This window comes from Mustela lutreola, chromosome 2 (genome assembly GCF_030435805.1).
Source record: "Mustela lutreola isolate mMusLut2 chromosome 2, mMusLut2.pri, whole genome shotgun sequence".
NCBI classification, from domain to species: Eukaryota; Metazoa; Chordata; class Mammalia; order Carnivora; family Mustelidae; genus Mustela; species Mustela lutreola.
Window position 1 is genome coordinate 57,547,150 of NC_081291.1, and position 22,397 is coordinate 57,569,546.

At 42.8% G+C, this 22,397-nt stretch overlaps 1 protein-coding gene across 2 annotated transcripts in view; it reads left to right on the forward strand.

Annotated features, from left to right (window-relative positions):
• Positions 1-9,636: 9,636 nt before the first annotated feature.
• ACAD9 (acyl-CoA dehydrogenase family member 9) overlaps positions 9,637-22,397 on the forward strand; it is a 40,992-nt gene continuing 28,231 nt past the window's right edge. Inside the window, exons 1-2 of one of the 2 annotated variants that reach the window (XM_059161882.1) lie at positions 9,637-9,841; positions 15,640-15,733. In XM_059161882.1, the coding sequence (XP_059017865.1) occupies positions 9,692-9,841; positions 15,640-15,733 (244 nt within the window). In that variant the 5' untranslated portion in view covers positions 9,637-9,691. The remainder of the gene's footprint in view (positions 9,842-15,639; positions 15,734-22,397) is intronic. The other variant, XM_059161881.1, reaches the window with a different exon arrangement.

A 22,397-nucleotide genomic window follows, 5' to 3' on the forward strand; every position in this document is an offset into this window, starting at 1 on the left:
GGGGCCCCTGGGTGGCTCCAGTAGTTGGAAGCTGCCTTCAGCTTGGGTCATGGTCCCAGGGTCCGGGGATCGAGTCCTGTATCCGGCTTCTTGCTCAGCAGGGAGCCTGCTTCTCTCTCTCCCTCTACCTGCTGCTCCCCCTGCTTGCATGTGCTCTCTCCCTCTCTCTGTCAAATGAATAAGTAAACTCTTGCAAATTAAAAAAAATACTAATAAAATCCATCCTTGGGACGCCTAGGTGGCTCAGTCAGTTAAGCGTCTGCCTTCAGCTCAGGTCATTTTCCCAGGGTCCTGGGATCAAACTCCACATTGGGCTCCCTGCTCAGCAGGGAGTCTGCTTCTCCCTCTCCTCCTGCCCCTCACCCTCCTCTCTCGTAAACAAAATATTTTAAAAAATAAAATAAAACATCCTTTACGCCATAGTCATCCTTCTTGCTTTTCTTTTCTTTTCTTTTTTTTTTAATATTTTAAATCTCCTGAAAATCATTTTTTTTTAAGATTTTATTTATTTAACAGACAGAGATCACAGGTAGGCAGAGAGGCAGGCAGAGAGAGGAGGAAGCAGGCTCCCTGCGGAGCAGAGAGCCCGATGCGGGGCCCGATGCGGGGCCCGATCCCAGGACCCTGGGATCACGACCCGAGCCGAAGGCAGAGGCTTTAACCCACTGAGCCACCCAGGTGCCCCTCCTTCTTGCTTTTCAAGTTAAAACCCAATTCATTTATTTGTAACTCAAACTAAACTCATTATCCTTAACACCCATAAGGAAATAATGTACTTTACTACAACCTATCGTGTAAAAAAAATTTTTTTTAAGTTTTGGTATCCACAGAAAAAAATGTTGGTGCCCGGACATACTGGTGTATGTATGTATGGTGATTACTTGCCTCTTACTTACAGCAACTGTTTTGGGAATTTAAGAGTTTAAACACAGCTTTGTATTATTTCACACACTTTCCCTACTCACCAGCTGAATCCACGCACTTCTCTGGATTTTGTGTTCAAGTCGGGGAGGTAATTCACATGTGGCAGGCACAGAGAAGAAACAAGCCTTCATTCTAGGGAGTACTTCTTAGTCTACGGCACCCCAAATGACCTTTTTCACTGTGACCTGGAATCCCAACCCCGCTGTCTGACAACTTTGGTTGGACATCCTGAAACCCTATGTTGTATGTCTTTTGTAGGGCAGTGCTGGGCATTTAAGAATTTATAGGCTACCGTCTGGCCAGCAATAGAATATTGAATCTCCAGGAATAAAGGGGAAAAAAAAAACCCATTAATTATGATGTATTGTGGGGGAAAATATAAAATTAGTTCCTCAGATGAGTTTCGCTGAGTTCTCTCTTCTATAAATTATAGCTGGAAGAGAAATGAATCTGAGTACATGCCAAGTTCTATTATGTGATTGTCTTTAAAAGGGAACTGATCCAGCAATTATCAATAATGTTTGACTTAAATGCTGAATCTCCACAGTCCCGTAATCTGCATTTACAACCTTCAGGAACAACAGAGAAGAGTTTTTCATGCACTTCATTCCTTTGATGGCATGTGAATATACACTCCAGATCCTTCTTGGAGGCAGGCAGGGTAGAAATGATAAATGAAAAAACTCGGAGAGCAGAGTTGGTTATCAGTCTCCACGCAGGAAATCACACTGTCATCTGCTAGGTATTTTATTGAGCTTTAATGGCGAGCAAACTGTATTCTTGACCAGCTCAAGCTGGGTGAGCATTGAAAGCTTTTTGAAATGCAGACGCTGATTTGGGAGACTGAAGGGTCTCTACCTTCTGTGCTCAGTGGGTAAACCATTAAAATGAATTCCCCACATCGTGCTTCATTATCTGGTTTGCAGTCCCATGGTCACTGGCTAAGAGGATTGCAAAAAATATTGTTATTCCTTTCAAAGAAGTGTTAAGTGCTGAGTGCTAAATGCCATTGCTGCAGCCCCAAGTGTTTTCTGAGAGGAGGCTGGCTGCAGCCCTTCCTGACAATGACCCACGGTGTGTCCTGATTCCACTCCTCCAGGCGCCGGGGTGATGAGCTCCACTTTCCCAAATGTGTTTCCCAGTATTTATTTGCTTGAGTTGAAGAGGAATACAGTAGTCCTCCCTTATCCATGGGGGAGGGGGGGAATATTTCCAAGACCTTTAGTGGATGCCTCAAAATATATATATACTTTTTTCCTATACTTATGTGTCTATGATAAAGCCTCATTTATAAATTAGATATACTAAGAGATTAACAACAATAACTGGGACAATTATAGCCATATACTTCAATGAAAGTTACGTGAATGTAGCCTGTCTGCCTGTCTCTCTCTCAAAATATCTCATTGAGGGGCCCCTTTCTGTCTCTTAGTCATTAAGCATCTGTCTGCCCTTGACTCTGATTATGATCCCAGGGTCCTGGGATGGAGCCCTGCATCAGACTCTCTGCTCAGTGGGAAGCCTGATTCTCCCTCTCCTACTTCCCCCTGCTTGGGTTCCCTCTCTCACTGTGTCTCTCTCTGTCAAATAAAATTTCTTTTAAAAGAAAATCTCATCGTACTGTACTCACCCCTGTGAGGATGAGAGATGATAATATGCCCTCCTGATAAGATGAAGTGAGGGGAATGATGTAGGCACTGTGCCCTAGTGTTCAACCTCAAAACATTTATCAGAAGGAATCTTCTCCTGGACTGCAGTTGACCATGGAACTGAAAGCACAGGAAGGGAAGCAGGGGACAGAGGGTGCTGGGAGACTGTGGCACTCCGTCTGTAACAAGTCCCCTTAGCAAGGACTGGCATTATGCCTTGTTGGTGGGCTGTTTCCCATGAGCTAAGGTTTTCCCATGCTGGCACTGCCACATTGCCATCTTGGAATAAGATTTTGCTTTCATGCAGGTACAGAAGACCCAAGTGAGTTAAGGTGATTACTTGCCTCTTACTTACAGCAACTGTTTTGGGAATTTAAGAGTTTAAACACAGCTTTGTATTATTTCACACACTTTCCCCACTGTAAGATTGGGGGCTACAGTTTCTAGAATGTGAGCTTGGGCTATTTTGGCTTTTGAAATGTAATAGAAAAATTAAAAAGTGTTTTGTTCATGTTGTTGTTAATACTCTTAATATTTCCAGTCTTGAGATTTTGAAAGACTGTCATCAGGAGGACCAAATCTGAACTTAAAAGTATCTATTTTGGGGGCACTTTGGTGGCTCAGTTGGTTAAGTGGCTGCCTTTGGCTCAGGTCATGATTCCAGGGTCCTGGGATAGAGCTGTACATTGGGTTCCCTGCTCAGCAAAGAGCCTGCTTCACGCTCTCCCTCTGCCTGCTGCTCTACTTGTGCTCTCTTTCTGTCTCTAATAAATAAATAAAATCTTTAAAAAAAAAAGTATCTAATTTTAGGGACACCTGGGTGGCTCAGTCACTTAAGTGTCTGCCTTTGGCTCAGGTCATGATCTGAGGGTCCTGTGAAGGAGTCCCGGGTAGGGCCTCTTGCTCAGAGGGGAGTCTGCTTCTTCCTCTCCCTCTGCACCTCCCCTGAACTCATGCATGCTCTCTTTCTCAAATTAAAAAAAATAATAATTGGGCGCCTGGGTGGCTCTGGGTTAAGCCGCTGCCTTCGGCTCAGGTCATGATCTCGGGGTCCTGGGATCAAGGCCCGCATCGGGCTCTCTGCTCAGCGGGGAGCCTGCTTCCCTCTCTCTCTCTGCCTGCCTCTCTGTCTACTTATGATCTCTCTCTGTCAAATAAATAAATAAAATCTTTAAAAAAAATAATAATTAAAAAGTGCCTGTTTTAAGACTTTTGTTTTCCCTTTTCAGTTGGATTGCTAGACTCTGAAATCTAGGGTGGGTGAAACGAGAGGAGAAGTCAATGTTAGCCATCGAGTCTTATTTAAAAGTATGTACTTTGGGGCACCTGGGTGGCTCAGTGGGTTAAAGCCTCTGCCTTCGACTCGGGGCATGATCCCAGGGTCCTGGGATCGAGTCCCGACCTGGCATTGGCATCGGGCTCTCTGCTCAGCAGCGAGCCTGCTTCCCCACCCCTCCTCTGCCAGCCTCTCTGCCTACTTGTGATCTCTGTCTGCCAAATAAATAAATAAAATCTTTAAAAAAAAACTTTAAAAATACATACCTTGTATTGATTTCATCATTTTATGGATGAGGAAACTGAGACTCTAGGATGAGTCACATCTTGCCCAAGGTGTGGTGGCAGTGAGGGAGTGGGAAGAAGAGGACAATGTAGCTTGTTAATACATTGTTAGGCAGAAAGACTCGTTAGGCAAGTCCAAAATATCACACTGATGATTATAACCAAGAAGAAACCAAGCACACAAATGATGAGCACAGTGTACAGATGTTGTATTTGCCTGTTCATGCAATCTTGACCTAAAAGCTCTATTACCCTCAGTGAGTTGGGAGAGGTGGAGAGTGAAAGAACTAATGGGGCTCCTGACCTTATCTATTAGACTAGTGTGGCCATATCTCAGGTCAGCCAATAATGGGGAAAAGAAAACAGAGGAGGAGGGCTGGACACCTGGTATATGGGTGGTTGTTCTTCTTCTTCTTTTTAGATTTATTTAATTGAGAGACAGAGAGCATACAGGAGAAGGGGCAGAGGGAGAGAAACTCAAGCAGATGCCATGCTAAGTGTGGACCCCAATGTGGGGCTTGATTCCAAGATCCCGAGATCATGACCTAAGCCAAGAGTCAGATGCTCAACCAACTGAGCCACCCAGGCACCCCTAGGTGTATGGGTTCTAAGACATAGCCTTGGTTCCACAATCACAATTAGGTCTTATTTATCTTATTTATTTCTGAAGACACTGTGCTAAGAATCACACCTCTTGTATTACTCTTCTAGGGCTGCTCTAATAAAAACCACAGGGCCCTCAAGGGTTAGCTCTTGCTTGAATTTCCAGTCTATTGGCCCACCTACAGATTTCAGACTCACCAGTCCCCACAATTACATAAGCCAATTCTTTGAAATAAACCTCTCAATCTATATTAAAAAGAGTGAGAGAGATGAGGGGAAGAGAGAGAGAGAGAGAAAGAAAAGAACCACAGGATGGGCAGCTTAAATAATTTATTATCTCATAATTCTGGAGACTAGAAGTCCAAGCTCAAGGTGTTGGCCCAGTTGGTTCCTTCCGAGGGCTGAGAAGAAATCTGCCCCAGGCTTGTGTCCTAGCGTCTTGTGGTTTTCTGGTGATCTTTGGTGTTTCTTGCCTTGTAAAAGTATCATTAGATCTGTTTCCATCCTCACATGGTGTTCATCCTTTGTGCACTGTTAGGTCCAAATTTCCCTTTCCTATAAGGGCACTTCCTAAAAGGACACCAGTTCGTATTAGAATAGGGGTTCACATTACTGTAGTAGGACTCCTCCTAACTTAGCTAATTATATTGGAAACAGAATGGAATAAGGCCATATTCTGAGATACTACCATCTTGGGGTACACAATTCAACCCCTAATACCCCATTATCTTTGTGACTTTGAACAAGCCAGTGATTTCCATGTTTCTATAATAACTAATGTACCCCAAATGGGAACGGATATGCACCAAAAAGAAAGTAATAAAAGGAACTAATTTAGTGTAGAAAAGTATTTTCTGAAGGACATCTGTCTCTGTACAGAAGTTTGAGCTCTAAGACAGTAAGGTGTCAGAAACGTCTCAGTGGAATAAACTGGTGCATTTGCACAATGTTTTTGGTAAGGCCTTTTATTAAGGCTACTGGTTGCTATGAGGCAGGAACCTTGACCAGACTAACTCATTTTTCATGTAACTGATTCTGATTATTGATCTTGTAGTCTTGGAACAGGGGACAACTCCACCCCTTTTGTGTAAGGAAATCCCTCATTAGCTTTGCACCTTTAACACCAAGGGATTTAAGAATAGTTGTGTTTTTTTTTTTTTAAGATTTTTTTTTCACTTGACAGAGACACAGCAAGAGAGGGAGAACAAGCAGGGGGAGTGGGAGAGGGAGAAGCAGGCTCCCCATGGAGCAGGAAGCTGGATGGCTGGGCTGGCTCCATCCCAGGACCCTGGGATCATGACCTGAGCCAAAGGCAGATGCTCAATAACTAAGACACCTAGGCGCCCCTAAGATTAGTTTTCTACTCAATGTGCCTGAGACCTAAAGCCAAGCATCTTGCTGTACTCACACTAACATTACAGCCATGGAAGAGTGTCAGCTTATTTGCTGGTTAAGTTATATATGGGAATCAGTTGTGTTGGTGTGATCATAAAGGAAGAACATTCAGAGATACTCGGAGCATTATTTCAAACACTGAATATAGGAAATTCTACATGTCAAACAAACTATTTAAAAATAGCATCCTGTTTCTCAAAGGCTGATATTCAAGTGTGAGATGAGAATCACATAGTGCAACCATTGATCGTTTGCTGTCCTAGATGCTTTCCTATTATTTTAATCCACACAAGTCCTATGAGATAAGGGGTATTATACTCATTTTCTTACAGATGAGAAAACTGAACTTAGAAACTGGCAAAGTGGTAGAACTCCAAAACTGTTCCTGCTGTACATGCTATTGGAGTACCTATGCCTTAAATTTTTCCCAATTTTTGTTTTGGAAACTCTGTGCCACTAAATTTCTCACTTGTTTCATATAGGGAAACCTCTGTACACTAAATAGGACCAAGAGATTATCTGATTGAATGATAGGACTACAGGTTTTGGCAAAAAACATACACCACTCAACCTTGAGACCCAGTTTTTGTAATCTCACTTCTTGTTTTGCCTGTGGGGTTATTCAAAGGCAGTTATTTCTGATGAAGTTCTAGAACATAAGTGAGGTTCAGTGGGGTGAGGTCTGGAGCCAATGACCAAGAAAGAATTCTTGAGACATCTTGGTGCAAAATGGTGGTTTATTAAAGCACGGGGACAGGACCTGTGGGCAGGAAGAGGGGCTCTCCCACTATCCTGAGGAGTGGCTGATTATATACACAGGAGTTGGGTAGGTGAGGACAAAGTGGATGATGTTAGTCTCTAAGGAATTTTGGAAGCAAGGTCTCCAGGACCTTGAGGGGCTGGCTATCGTTGGGAGAAAGGTTATTTATTACTAGTAAAAATCTTCTCGTGAGACCCTTTAGATGTATATCAGTGGGTCACATGCTTGGGAATGATTGCTGACACTATCTTGGAGGTTTATAGATAAAGTTTCACATTTCTCCTATCAAGTGTCCTTATTAGTGAGATTTAGGTTTAGAAGAAATTTAACTTTATTTACATTTCCTTCTGCCTCAGCCTCCTTCAGTTTTTATGGAGGGGAGAGTGACATTAGGGCTTGAGGAACTGAGTTATTTGTCTCTGGAAATTGGACTATTGATAAAATGGCTTCTTTGTTGTAAATCACTAGGACATTTGTAAACTGAGGGGGACTCCTATCTTGCAGGATTGTGATCTCTGCAAGTTAACTATTTGTTTTTCTTTTAGGGCAGCCAGGGGTGACTGAGGAATGTCACATATATTACCGAGGGGAGCTGGTGGAGAGGGGGTGCAAGGTGCCAGCTTTTGTTTTGTCCTCAGCCAGCCTTCTGCTCCCTCATCAATTTCCAAAGGCCTTCCAGTGAAGGCGAGTGCTGAAATGAGCAAGTATTGAACATGGATGAAGAAACAAGCTGTCAGACCTTTCAAAGTTAAAGACAGAACAGATAAAAGAGATTGCAGAAGATGCTTGCAAATATTATGCAACCAAAAAAGTTTCTGAGCTCTTTCCCCCTGATGTTGTCATCAAGTCAACCTTTTATTGGGCTGGGCTGGCAAAGCATGATGAGATGACAGATTTCCCACTGTTCTCCAGGAGTTCACACACCAGAGGCAGAAAGCAGTTCCCAGTATTGTGGTAAATACAAGAACAACAAGAAGAAATCTTCCTGGAGGAGGATGACTTAAGACTAACAGCGTCAACTTTCCCCGGGTCAGTTATGGCTCGGCCTGACTATGCAGCGCTGGAGGATTGCCAGGCCCTCTTCCCTGGGCTGGATGGCCTTTCCCATACCACCCTATTACACACATCCCTTCTGGGTTCCCTCTATAGCTTCTCTTCCTCCACCTGCCTTTTAAGTTGGTGTTTCTAGATTTAGTTTTGGAATGTAAGTGAGGTCTGGACAGCCAAGAAAGAATTCCTGAGATGTCTTGCGCAAAAAGGTGGTTTTATTAAACCATAGGGACAGGGCCCTTGGGCAGAAAAGACTGCTGCCCTGGGATTCTGAGGAACAGCTGATTATATACTTTGGGGTTGGGGGAAGTAAAGATCAGGGAAGTTTCGAAAGGATTTTCCTATGCTAAAGAAGACTCACTCGAAACCTAAGGCCTGGCTATTGTCAAACCAAGGTTGTTTTTCCCTCTAGCAAGGCATTAACTTTTAGATAGTTGGGAGCTTCCTGAAGGAGCTTATACTCTGCCGGCTTCAAGTATCTGTCAGTGGGCTACGGGGTATACATTTAATTTTATCTACATTTCCTTCTGGAAGATTATTGATAAGAATGCTTCTTTCCTTGTAAATCACTAAGACGTTTGTGAACTGAGGGAGACTCCTGACTACGATCTCTGTAAGGTAACTGTTTGTTTTTCCTTCCCTTTGATTTAGGGCAGCCGGAGTACCTGAAGAATGTCACACAGATACCACCTGGGAGGTTTTTTTTGGGGGGGGGGGTGCAGTTTGTGGGTGTCCACTTGCGCTTTGTCCTCAGCTCACTTTCTTGCTCCTTCACCATTTCCCAGGCTTAGTTGTGACTCAGGAGTACTAGCCAGATCTCATTCTGGCAGAACAAGCCTTCTATTTTCCGCTTCCAAAATCGCTATATCTAACATACATGAAAACTATGCAACAAAAGGTATCTTCATGAATCCACTTAAAAAGACCTAATGGGCACCTGGTGGCTCAGCGGGTTAATTCTCTGCCTTCAGCCCAGGCCATGGTCTCAGGGTCCTGGGATCGAGCCCCGTACCGGCTCTCTGCTCAGCGGGGAGCCTGCTTCCTCCTCTCTCTCTGCCTACTTGTGATGTCAAACAAGTAAATAAATCTTTAAAATAAAATAAAATAAAATGCACCTGGATGGCTCAGTCTGTTAAGCGACTGCCTTCAGCTCAGGTCAGGATCCCAGGATCCTGGGATAGAGCCCAGCATCGGGCTCTCTGCTCAGCGGAGAACCTGCTTCTCCCCTTCCTCTGCAGCTCCCCCTGCTTGTAGGTTTTCTGTCAAATAAAAGAATAACATCTTTAAAAAAAAAAAAAAAAAACACGCTACATTACACATACTGAGTTCCCCTCCAGAGGGAACCAATATTGAGAATCCCTCTCCCACTTCCTTTAGATTTGCCGCGTCCTCGTCGCCCCAGCTGGCGACAGGGAAGCAAGGGAGACAGCTGGGCCCGCGCTGGGTCTGCCGCGGGTCAAGAAGTTTGGGGGGTGGTGGTGATGCAACCACCCAAGCACTTCTTATCAAAGGCTTTCCCGTTGTCACTAACATCCCAGCAAGAGGCTGCCAACATGGCGTCGGTCCCGCCCCTGGGACCTCCTCCTCGGGGAAAGAGGCGCAAGCGCAAAGGCGACGGGGCGTCGCAAATGCCGACCAGGGGCGTGGCTCAGGCCCGTGGCGTCATCCCGCGGCGCCTGCAGGGTGCACGTGACTGAGGCGTTTAGAAAGACTTGCGGGCGCGGAGTTGGCGTGGAGCACGTCAGGCAGCATGGCTGTCTCTGTCCTCGTCTCGCGCAGGGCGGTAGTGGTGCGCGCTTCCCGGGCTCTGGTGGCTTTCGCCACGAGCCGGCGCCTGCTGCGCACCAGTCCGCCGAGCCGAGCTTTCGCCAAGGAGCTCTTCCTGGGCAAAATCGAGAAGGTAACGCCGAGCCCTGGCCGCTCCTTACTCTCTTGCCTCCCGCTCTTTGCCCTTTGGCAGGAAAGAGGTCAAAGTGAGAGTCCCCACACCTGGCTGATACGTACGCCCGCCAGGCGTAGGTGTGCTAAAACTCCCAAGTTCCTGAGTCCTACCAGAATCTTTCAAGGTAAAGGGAAGAATCCAGGCTACGGGCCCTGAGATTCAGTCTACAGTTCTGACAGCTAATTCTAGTTAGTTAGGTCAATTTGGGAAACCCTAGGCGAGGTGGTCACTGAGCAACTCTTAGCTCAGCGTTTTGCCTCGGAAATGTGCGGGACTTCCTCTGTGTTTACTAAACAGCTCAGACTGTGACCGTGGTGCTTTTCTGTCGGTTTCCAGCGGCTCCTTAGCTTTCACGGCTTGAGTTCCTGCGCTTCACCCTGCCTCTGCAAGCTTGCTCCAAGGTCCCTACCACACCCGGTGCCTTCCATAGGTGGTATAACCCAACAGTAGCCTAGCTGACTCATTAGTTAACAGCTGCGTTATCAAGCACTCATTATCCTCTTGTTAATAGATTTGACCTTGGTTGTGCGATTTTCAGCCTCAGTTCTTTCAGCCTTAAAATGGAACTAGTTACATGTATTGCCTCACAGACGTGTTGTAAAGTGAGATTTGTAATGGGCGGAAATGCTTTTTAAAACCGTCAGGTGCTGTTTAGATGCAAGAGGCAGCAGAATAGGTAATGTTTGCCAGCTTCACCACTTAGTAGTCTTGTGATCTTGAATTAGTCACTTCATTTTCCTGTGCTTGAGTGTGCTAATCTACAAAGTAGTGAAAGTAGTACTTGCCCTCTCTTAAAAGTGCCTTGCAAAGGAAAAAAAAAGTGTGTAAAACGCTTTGAGGTAGGCTGGAATATTGGCTGGTACTGTATTGTTTAAGGAGTTATTCTCTTTTTTTTGTTTGTTTGTTTTAAAGACTGTTCCTCTAATCAGGCAGTACAGGTGCAGAAGTTGAAACTCAGAGTGGTTTGCCCCGCTGGGAAGTGCAAAGCCAGTTAACGTTTGAGAAACCATTCTTCCCAGAACCTGGGGCTACTGGTCCACTCGGTCCTGGGATGTCCATCATGCCTTCCAGCACATAGGTGAAAAGACTACAAATCTTTCATGCTTCTCTTTCTCCAGGCTTCTTGCACCACCTCCTCTATCCTCACTCACCTGTCAACTTTGCTTCTTGTTTTACTGATAAAGTACGTGCAGTGGGGAACCTCCACCACCGCATTTATCCCTCCTCCCCACAGGTGTACCCATAGGGTCTACAGTCGATTACTATGGATAATAAGAGTAGAATATCTACCTACTCTTAGCAAACCAACCTCATCACTAGAACTCATGCCTCCTCACATACTCCGGGGCATTGATCCAGTAATTCTCTCCTTTCTAATCTACATCAGTGATTGTACCCTCCCTGCTGCATTCCGAACTCAGACCATTGGAGCTTCTGTCCTTAACAGTCTGCTAAAACTGCTCTTTTGTGAGGTCAGTTAGTGACTTCCATGTTGTCAAATCTAGTGGTCTCTTCTCATCTTCCTTGACATAGTTCATCATTCCTGGCTTCTAAAAAACCGTTCTCTCCTGGCCTTTCTATTGACTTCATTGGCTGATCCGTCTCCGTTTCCTGTGCTGGTTCTTTTTAGCTCCTTAACTTCTAAACATTGGCCAGTCTTTCTGACTAGCCCATTCAGAGTTGGGAATTTTCTTTTTTTGTTTTTTTAATTGTTTTTAAATTAAAAAAAATTTTTTTTTAAAGATTTTATTTATTTATTTGACAGAGATCGCAAGTAGGCAGAGAGGCAGGCAGAGAGAGAGGAGGAAGCAGGCTCCCTGATGAGCAGACAGCCTGATGCAGGGCTCAATCCCAGGACCCTGGGATCATGACCTGAGCTGAGGGCAGAGGCTTTAACCCACTGAGCCACCCAGGCGCCCCTGTTTTTAAATTTTTAATTCCAGTGTAGTTAGCATATAGTGTTATATTAGTTTGAGGTATACAATATAGTGATTAAACAATTCTAATCATTACTCAGTGCTTATTGTGTAAGTGTACTCTAATTCTCCTTCACCTATATCACCCATCCCTTGACCCACCAGTGCTCTGGCAACCATCTGTCTGTTCTTTTTAGTTAAGATTCTCTCTTCTTGGGACACCTGGATGGTTCAGTCGGTTAAACAGCTGCCTTTGGCTCAGGTGATGATCTTTAGCATTCTGGGATTGAGTCACACATCAGGCTTCTCGATCAAGGAGCCTGCTGCTCCCCTGTTTGTGCCTTTTTCTCTTTCTCTGACAAAATCTTTAAATTAAAAAAACAAAACAAAAAAAAAAGAGCCTCTTTCTTTGGGCGCCTGGGTGGCTCAGTTGATTAAACATCTTCCTTTGGCTCAGGTCATGATCCCAAGGTCCCGGGATAGAGCCCCTCCATGGGCTCCCTGCTCAGCAGAGAGTCTATTCCCTTTCACTTTCCTTCTCTGCTCTCTTTTTCTCTGGCTCCCTCTAACTAAATAACTAAAATCTTTAAAAAGTATCTCTTAGTTTCTCTCTCTCTTTTTTCCTCTTTGCTCATTTGTTTTGTTTCTTGTGTTCTGTGTATGAGTGAAATCATATGGTATTTGTCTTTTCTGACTTGCCTATTTCACTTAGCATTATAGTCTCCAGCCCCTGACTTTTTTTTTTTTAATTTCCACTATAGTAACATGCAGTGTTAAAGTGTTAAGTTTCAGTTGAATCTTTTTTTTTTTAAATTGAAGTATAGTTAACACACAATGTTACATTAGCTGTAGGTATACAGCATAGTGATTTGACAAGTCTGTACTTAACACTTATTACAAGTGTAGCTGCCGCCTGTCCCCATACAACACTACTCTGGGAACATTAATTAGATTGCCTATGCTGTACCTTTCCTCCCTGGAAGTCTGTACCTCCCACTCGTCTTCACCCATTTTTCCCATCCTACCTCTCTCACACCCATTAGTTCTCTGTATATGTGGGTCTGTTTTTCAAAATTGGGGTTTTCTGAGGCTCAGTCTGTAGACGTCTCTCTCTTTTTTTTTTTTTTTTTAAAGATTTTATTTACTTATTTGACAGGCAGAGATCACAAGTGGGCAGAGAGGCAGGCAGAGGGCAGGGGGGTTGGGGGGGGCAGGCTCCCTGCTGAGCAGAGAGCCCGATTGGGGGCTTGATCCCAGGAACCTGAGATCATGACCTGAGCCTAAGGCAGAGGCTTAACCTACTGAGCTCCCCAGGCACCCCTGTAGACCTCTCTTTTTATCCACAACTCCTCCTTTAATCTAGTTTAGTCTGTGACTTTAAATATCAGAATCCTGACTCTAATAAATTTCTCCAGACCAGATTTCTCCCCTGAACTCCAGGCTCTTGGTGTCTACCTTTTTACCCAGAAGTTCCACTTAGATGTCTAACAGGCACCTCAGATTTAGCATATCTGAAACTTGAGTTCCTGGTGTGGCCTCCTGGTCTTTCTCCTCCCCTCCCTCATCTTTATCTGAGATGTTAGGGTGGCTCTTTTGTTCACTTACTTGGGGCCAAACACCTGGAATCCCCTTGGATGCCTCTTACTCTCATAATCCACGTCTAAGCCAGCAGCAAATCCTGTTTTCCTCTACCTGCTGGATATATTTAGAGTCTGACAACTTTTAAGCCCCTCCCATGCTACTGCCCTGATTTAAGCTGACATCATCTCACAGCATTGCTGGGATTTGAGCCGGAGCATGGCATTTGAGATGCTTAGACTGTCCGAATAAAGAGAAGCCATTGAGGTCCTCTAGGCCTGTAGCTGTCCATGCCGCCCTCGGTTGGACCCTTGCTATTCCTGGAAACGTCCCAGGGGCTACTGCAGGGACCAGGGGGGAGTTGAATGGGAGGCATTTGGGTGAGCTCCCCACCCTCATTCTCAACCTGAGCAGCTCAGCTTTTAGCTGTTTTACATATTTGGTTTCCATAGTAGACTTATTTGAGAAACTGGTTCCACTGCTTCAAAAACTTTAAAAATTGCTGCTAGATATCAAGCCCAGCACCCATGAGGTACCCCACTGGGATTATGAACATTGTTCTTATATGCTTGAGAGCTCTCTTCCTGTAGCAGTTATCCTTTGGTTGTAGGTGAGGGCCAACTAGCTCCTGGGCTTTTTGTTCTCTTTTCTCATCTCGTGTGGTCATTGGTATCAGAACGGAATCCTCTTCCTCTAACACCACCTATTGCGCAAGCTCATAGGAACCAGTGAGCCTAGGAAGGGTCTGGGTTGAGCCTTTGTGTGTTCAGCTAAGCAGACAGCTTGTTCTGAGAGGATGTGAGTGATAAAAGTCTCCACCTAGTTTTCCATCTAGACCATCTTGAGGACAGGGTCAGGGATGGCCTGCAGGCAGGAATTCCTTTTAGTCTGCTGGCTCTTTTCGGATAGGGACCCACCCCAAGCCTGTAATCATTGGTCCTGGGTCCAGAACTTGGGGGCATGTTTTTAGAGTGGACAGGCTTCAGTGGCTGATTTGATACACAAGAAGCTAGAGGGGGACCCCTCTGTTTCGAAGACCTTTCTTGAACACTCGGTGGGAAGTGCCATGAGAAGAGGCAGGACTCCTGGGGGCTGGCAGCCTGTGGCCTGGGACATCCTCTTTCAGCTGTTAATGAGACCAAAAATCCAAGTACTCATCTAGGTCCTCGTGCTGTGCTGGCAGCTGCACAGGTGGGTGGCAGGAACCCAGAAAGCCAAGGGAGCTAAGGACACAATATACAATAGATAGTGACAGTAGTTTAAGGCAATATATATTGACGGCCCAGTGAGAATCCTAGGTCAGTCAGAAACACTGGCCATTGACAGTTTGAGACAAACATGAAGCTCAGCTGTTTTCCAGGCTTGCGAGGCAGAAACGAGAGCAGACCAGTGTCTTATACAAGTTATTACACCTCCTTCATATTCCAGGACACACCTAATCTCTTTTGAGCCTCCCCTTCTGAGGGGACAACTGTAACAGAAGAGAAGCTGACCTGAGAAGGGCCAGGTCACCCATGTAAGTGGTGGAGCCAGAGTTGAATTCAGGTTGATATGGCCCAACAGCTGGGTCTTCTGCAGTGATCCTCCTGCGAGTAGATGTCCTCAGAACAGGAGGGACAGAGGCTGGAGTACATAGCCGGGCATCAACCTGGCAAGATGGGTGGCTATGTCACTGCCTTGTATTCTCGTGGGCCTGGCATCTTCGAACTCAAAATAACCAGTGTAGAATTTTACATTTCAGTAGAGAGCTTTCCCTCCTATTGCCTTTCACAATCCTCCCCATGCCCTTGAGTAAATATTTACCTGCATGTTATATAAATATTTACCTGCGGGGCAGTGGAAGCGTGGAGAGGGGAAGGGCTTTAGCGGAGGCCACCCAGTTAGCAGGCTGCAAGTCAGGAAACAGAGCCCAGGGCTTTGAAATATTAGGGCTCTTTGTTTCAGGGGACACTCTGCCTAACTTGTTATCAATAGGGAAAGCAGAGCAAAAGCCAGAAGAAGCCTGCTTGCATTGGGCAGAAGATGTCTCTTGGTGGTGGAATCTAATGCACAATTCCTGTTTGACGATTTGTGCTCTACTTCTGTCAAGGAGTTCTGCCCGGCCTGCCAGATACGGAATCCAGCAACTCTTTCCTCCCCTTGTGCTTCTGGGCCCTTTGGCTAAAAGCAAGTGTAGTATCTGTTTTCTCCCCTTCTGATGGATGTTATCACGATGGGAAGTTTCTAAAAATTAAATTTTCAGTAAATGTTTATCATTTTTAGAAAGAAGTTTTCCCGTTTCCAGAAGTTAGCCAAGATGAACTTAATGATATCAATCAGTTTGTGGGACCCGTAGAAAAATTCTTCACTGAAGAGGGTATGTATGATCTTCTTTATCATTATTAATTTCCATTTTAAGGACTGTTGCTTTGATATTTACATTAGAAGCAATATACATGGGGGAAGCTCTCTTGACTGTCACTAATCATAGAAATAATATCTATTGATAATATTTTGCTCAGTCATCCCACTTGCTTTGAAGTTTAAGAAACAAAACAGATGAACATTAGGGAAGGGAAGGAAAAATAAAATCAGGGACACAAACCATAAGAGACTCTTAACTCTAGGAAACAAACTGAGGGTTGCTGGAGGGGAGGGGGTCGGGATGGAGTAACTGGTGACAGGCATGAAGGAGGGCGCTTGAAGTAATGAGCACTGGGCGTTCAGTAGAACTGATGAATCACCAAATTCCACCTCTGAAACTAATACACTATATGTTAATTAAAGTGAATTTAAGTAAAGAATTTTAAAAAATCATCACTATTGCTATTTAATTAGAAGGCATCTAGTTTAGTGTTTCTCAGTGTATATTGAGAATGTACACAAATGTATATGTGGTGAAGGATTGCTTTTAAACATTTCCAGACTGTTGTAAACCAGCACTTTTGTAAAATACAATAAAATGACAACTAGGAAAATGGAGGGGAAAAAACCACAGAGACCTACAAAATATAAATCCATTGATCATGTGCTTGGTTGTTTGGCAATGTAAAATTGCTGTAAGTGTTTTTAAAGGTTTACTCTCTCTTAGCTTGTTATGAACCAGGAGTAGTCTAGCAGCTTGCAGAGCACAGGACAAGAGCACCAGTGTGGCCTGAAGATCCCTCCGTTAGACCGTTCAGCCAGCCCTTTGACAGGGCTGCATCTTGATGGAGGGAGCTCTCTGGGGAGTTCAGTGATGATGGATTGACAGTAGTATTTCTCTAGCCCTGAGGATCCCGAAGGGTTCTTCTTCATGTGGGTTTTATCTATGACTGTGTGCCCTACTAGAAGATTAAAACGAAAATTTAAAAAATACTGTGTTCATTTATTACTTTATTTAAAAATCATGAAAAGCCCAATACATGTTAGCAAACAATATTTTAAATGAGAATATTTATTTACAAACAGACAGAAATAGTGAGGAGTATGGTTTTATAGTTTCATAGATCTTTTTAATATTTGGCTTTGTTATATGCAACAATAGATACCAGAATCTAGCCAGAACCAGGTAGAATCCAGCTGGATTCTCATAATTTTCTGCATTTAATCTGTGATGCATATCTTATTGCTCCAGGAAAACCCCCGTGTATACTCATGATAGGAATAGAATTTTTAAAAAGGCAAAGCATATTTTACTATTATTAAAATAGCTTTGGCCGGGTGGACCCCCCCTTGAAGTGTTTCTGTCCGTGTGCACACCCTCCCCCCAGCACACTCGTAGAAATTCTACATCATTAACACTTGTTCTGTTGCTGGTTTTAAAAAAAAGTTGCTTTGTTGTGTATAAATATCTTTTATTTAGAAATATTTGTTCTGTTTTTGTTCTAGTGGTTATCTTCCTAATTGTATCTTTTCTTAGTTCCTTTTTGTTTTACTTAAACTTCTACAATCTGATTTGTCAGGGTTTTCATAAGCTTTACAGAGGTATAATTGATTTATGGTAAGTTACATCTACTTAAAGTACAGTGTTTGATAAATATTGATATATATGTGCCCCATATTAATGAACAAATTGTTATGCTAGTAGTCTTTCAGATCTGTATATTAGATACAAATTTTCTAGGCACTTACATGCTTTATATAAAAATTATTTTTAATTTCTCTGCCTGATTTGTTGAAATAGTCCTAATATTTCCACCTTACTGGAGGTAAGTGTATCCAAAATTTATATTTGGAGTCAAAAGTAGAAATTTTCCCCAAATGGTATGGATTGTCCTCATCAATCTTGTCTCCCAGTGTTTATAAAACTTCTGTTTCCTTGAACAGTACAAATGTTACATTTCAATGTCTTAATCTATGACAGTGTGGTATTACAAAAAAATTGCTTTTCTTTTCTTACTGTTCAGTTCAGTCATCTTCATATATTCTTAAACCTTGCTGGTCACTTGTTATTTCATTTTCCTCTTTTTTTTTTTTTTCATTTCCCTTAGAATATTAGCGTTTTTGTTACTGGTTTCTAAAAGATCACTTATGACAAAGGATGTTAACCATTTGCCATGCATTGCACATGAAATACCACGTGTTCTCACCGCCAATTCACACTGATGTTTTACTTTTCTTTTTTGATGTTTTACTTTTTGGTTGTGCAGAAGTTGTGTATTCAAATATAATAATGTTCTGCTTTAAAAAATATATATATGTATCCCCAAGGGGCCATCAACACAATTCAGTTAATAAACATATCCATTACCCTAAATGCTTTCTCTTGCCCTTCTCATCCCACCCTGTCCCCAGGCAACCACTGATTGGCTCTCTCTCACTGTAGATTGTTTGTATTTCCTGGAATTCTTTTTTTTTTTTTTTCAAGATTTTATTTATTTATTTGACAGAGATCACAAGTAGGCAGAGAGGCAGGCAGAGAGTGAGGAGGAAGCAGGCTCCCTGCTGAGCAGAGAGCCCGATGCGGGACTCGATCCCAGGACACTGGGATCATGACCTGAGCCGAGGGCAGAGGCTTTAACCCACTGAGCCACCCAGGTGCCCCTCCTGGAATTCTTTTTAAATAGAATTCTACATTACCTACATTTTTGCATAGCTGCTTCTGGTATAATTTTGAGTTTCATTTTTTTTTTTGCCGGGGGGAGGGGTAGAGGGAGCGAGGGAATCTTAAGCAGGCTCCATGCCCAGCATGGAGCTCAGTCTCCCAATCCTGAGATCTTAAGCAGGATCTCCCAATCCTGAATCTTAAGCAGGCTCCATGCTGGGCATGGAGCCCCAACATGGGGCTCAGTCTCCCAATCCTGAGATCCTGACCTAAGCCAAAATAGAGAATCAGACGTTTAACTGGCTGAGCCACCCACGCGCCCCTAGTTCATTCCTTTTTAACACTGAGTAGTATCTCTTTGTGTGGATATACCACAGTTTATTTGCCCACCTATTAACTGACTTTCAGTATGTATTCAGATTTTAGCTATCACAGAAGATGTGAATATTTTTTCTATGAGTCTGATATAGACAGGCACGCTCACATTTCTCTTGGGGAGGTATGGAAGGAGTGGAATATCTAGATTATAAGGTAGGTTCATGTTTAACTTTTTAAGTAACTGCCAAACTGTTCTCCAGAGTTAATTACTTTCCATTTCCACCAGTTATTAAAGTTCCAGTTGCTCAATATTTTCACATGTTGGTCACATTCTAGTGTGTGTATTATAGTATCTCATTGTGGTTATAATTTTAATTTCCCTAATAACTAGTAATGTTAGGCATCTTATCTGGTGTTTATTTGCCATCAGTATATCTTCTTCAGTGAAATGTCTTTTAAATACTTTATGCATTAAAAATTGGGATTGTCTTATTATTGTTGAGTTCTAAGAAGCCTTTATTCTAGGTACAGGTCTTCTCTCTAGTGTACGTTCAGCAAAAGTTTTCTCCTAGTCTGGCTTGATTTTTTTTTTTTTATTTTCATTTTATTAGCAAAAGTTTTTAATGTTAAGTGAAGTTTTTTCTTTTGTAGTTTATCTTTTTTTGTATTTTATGTAAGAAATCTGCCAAACCCAAGGTCATGATGATTTTTGTCTATATTTCCTCCAGAAGTTTCATATTTTTAACTGTTAACATTCACATTTATGACCCCTTTCCAGTTAATTTTATATGTGATGTGAGATAAAATTTGAGGGTTTTTTTGCATGCGATTGTCCAATTGCTCCAGCAATATTTGTTGAAAAGGTTATCCTTTCCTCCTTAAATTCACTTGGTGCCTTTGTCAGTTAAGTGACCAGAGGATTCTGGGACAGTAGCAAAGTAGGAAGCACCAGAAATCTATCACCCCACCTGGATAATAACTGCAGTGACAAAGTCTGGGTAATGTAACTGCTTTTGGAACTCTGGAATCTCTTGAAGGCCTGCAGTTTCCAAGGAAGCGTGGATAGTAAATTGCAGCTAATTTGGATCATTTAGCTCTGAGCACAGCAGTCGCTACCCATCTTCTACCTCCAGCCCCAAAGCAGGCAGCTGTGCACTTATTCCTGGAGAGGCTTACACATGGTTTATGGGAGCCAGAGTAGGGGAAAAAAAAGACCTTGTCCATCAGATATTAGGGATATGTGCTCTGATTACAAGCCCTTACCCCTGTGGCCAAAGTGACTTGCAAGGGATTTAAGATGCTTGCCTTTTTGCCCCCCCCCCCCCCCCGCACCTTTCATTTTTCTTTCTTTTTTGAGAGCCAGATTAAAGACGAGGTCATTCAAAAGCAACTACATATGCAGGGGAATCATAAAGCCACCACACATGCCCAGGGAAAGGCATGGATTCAGGATACCTAAGAAGACCTTGGGTTTATACCTGGGGCACAGACATAGCCAACAGCAATTCAAAACAAAACAAAACAAACATAAAGCAAAAATCAACATGTGGGATTACAGCAAACTTAGAAACTTTTGCACAGCAAAAGAAACCATCACCTAAGGAATGGGAGAAAATATTTGTAAAAATATCTAAAATATCTAAAATATACTAATAACTCCTACAACTCAGTAGCAAAAAAACCCCAGACAATCCAATTTTTAATTAGAGTAATGCTTGCCACATAGACTAAGTCAGGAAATGTTTCCTCTTCAGGTTTCAGTAAGACTTTGTGTAAAGCTGGTATGATTCCTTCCTTATATATTTGGCAGAATTCACCAGTGAAAGATTTGACCCTTGAGTTTTCTTCATGGAAAAATTTTTACTGATTTTTTTTTTTTTTAAAGATTTTACTTATTTATTTGACAGAGAGCACAAGCAGGGGGAGGGGAAAAGGGAGAGGAAGAGGGACAAGCAGACTCCCTGCTAAGCATGGAGTCCAACGCAGGGCTTGAACCCAAGACCCTGACATCATGACCTGAGCCAAAGTCAGACACGTAACCAGCTGAGTCGCCCAGCATCCCTAACGAATTCAATTTCTTTAATAGCTATAAGGCTATTTTGGCTACATAATATGTGATTTTTTTTTTTTAAGATTTTATTTATTTATTTGACAGACAGAGGTCACAAGCAGGCTGAGAGGCAGGCAGATAGGGAGGGGGAAGGAGGCACCATGCTGAGCAGGCAGCCTGATGCAGGGCTCAATCCCAGGACCCTGAGACCATGACCTGAGCTGAAGGCAGAGGCTTAACCCACTGAGCCACCCAGGAGCCCCAAGTTAAAGTTCTCTTATTAATTGTTCATATCTTGCCCAAGGCTATTCTTTTATGTGGAAATGAGAGCATAATAGGAAATGGTGGACATTTTGTATACCAGTTAACAAGAAATGAAATATAAAATATTTATATACCAAAATTACTACAGGGGCACCTGGGTGGCTCAGTGGGTTAAGCCTCTGCCTTCAGCCCGGGTCATGATCTCAAGAGTCCTGGGATCAAGCCCCACATCGGGTTCTCTGCTCGGCAGGGAGCATGCTTCCCCCTCTCTCTCTTCCTGTCTCTTTGCCTACTTGTAATCTCTCTCTCTCTGTGTCAAATAAATAAATAAAATCTTTTTAAAAAAAAAATTACTGCAAATAAAACGTGTCCCCAGACACAATTGATAATGTCTGTTAGACTTCAGATTATTTTGAATATAAGCTAGGGTCCTATATTGTTTATAACAATACAGTTAAATTAGGTTATTTAATACTCCCTGAGGACCAGTTTATCCTTTATGCTTTTCGGAGTGAAATGATAATTTTATTTTGTTATTATATTTTTAATTGAAATGTAATTGATATATGTTATTAGTTTTAGGTGTACAGCATAGTGATACAATGCTTATATACATTGCAAAGTGATCACCAGTATAAATCTAGCTACTGTTGGTTGCCATACAAAGTTGTTACATATTATTAACTGTATTCTTTATGCTATACATTATATTGCCCTGTCTTATTTACTTCATAACTAGAAGTTTGTGTCATTTAATTCCCTTCCCCTATTTTGCCTTTCCCTCTATTTCTCCCCTCCCCGCACCTCCCCCCTCCCTCCGCAACCATCATATTGTTTTCTGTGTGTGTGAGTCTATTTCTGTTTTGGTTGTTTTGTTTTTAGATTCCACATATAAGTGAAATTTTATGGTCTTTTTCTGTCTTACTCAGTTCACATAGTGTGATACCCTCTAGATCTATTCATCTTGTTACAAATGACTTGATTTCATATTTTTTTTTAATGGCTGAGTTATGTACACTACATCTTCTTCATTCATCTGTCAATGAACACTTAGGTTGCTTCTGTATTTTGGCTACTGTTAGTAACGTTGTTGTGAAGATAGAGGTTGATGAATTTTTTCAAATTAATGTTTTTGCTTTCTTCATACAAATAACTAGAAATGGAATTACTGGATTGTATGGTAGTTCTATTTTTAATTTTCTTTTTAAGGATTTTATTTGTTTATTTGACAGAAGGAGACACAGTGAGAGAGGGAACATAAGCCAGGGAAGTGGGAGAAGGAGAAACAGGCTTTCTGCTGAACAGCGAGCCTGATGCAGGGCTTGATTGGGACTTGATCCCAGGACCCTGGAATCATGACTTGAGCCAAAGGCAGATGCTTAA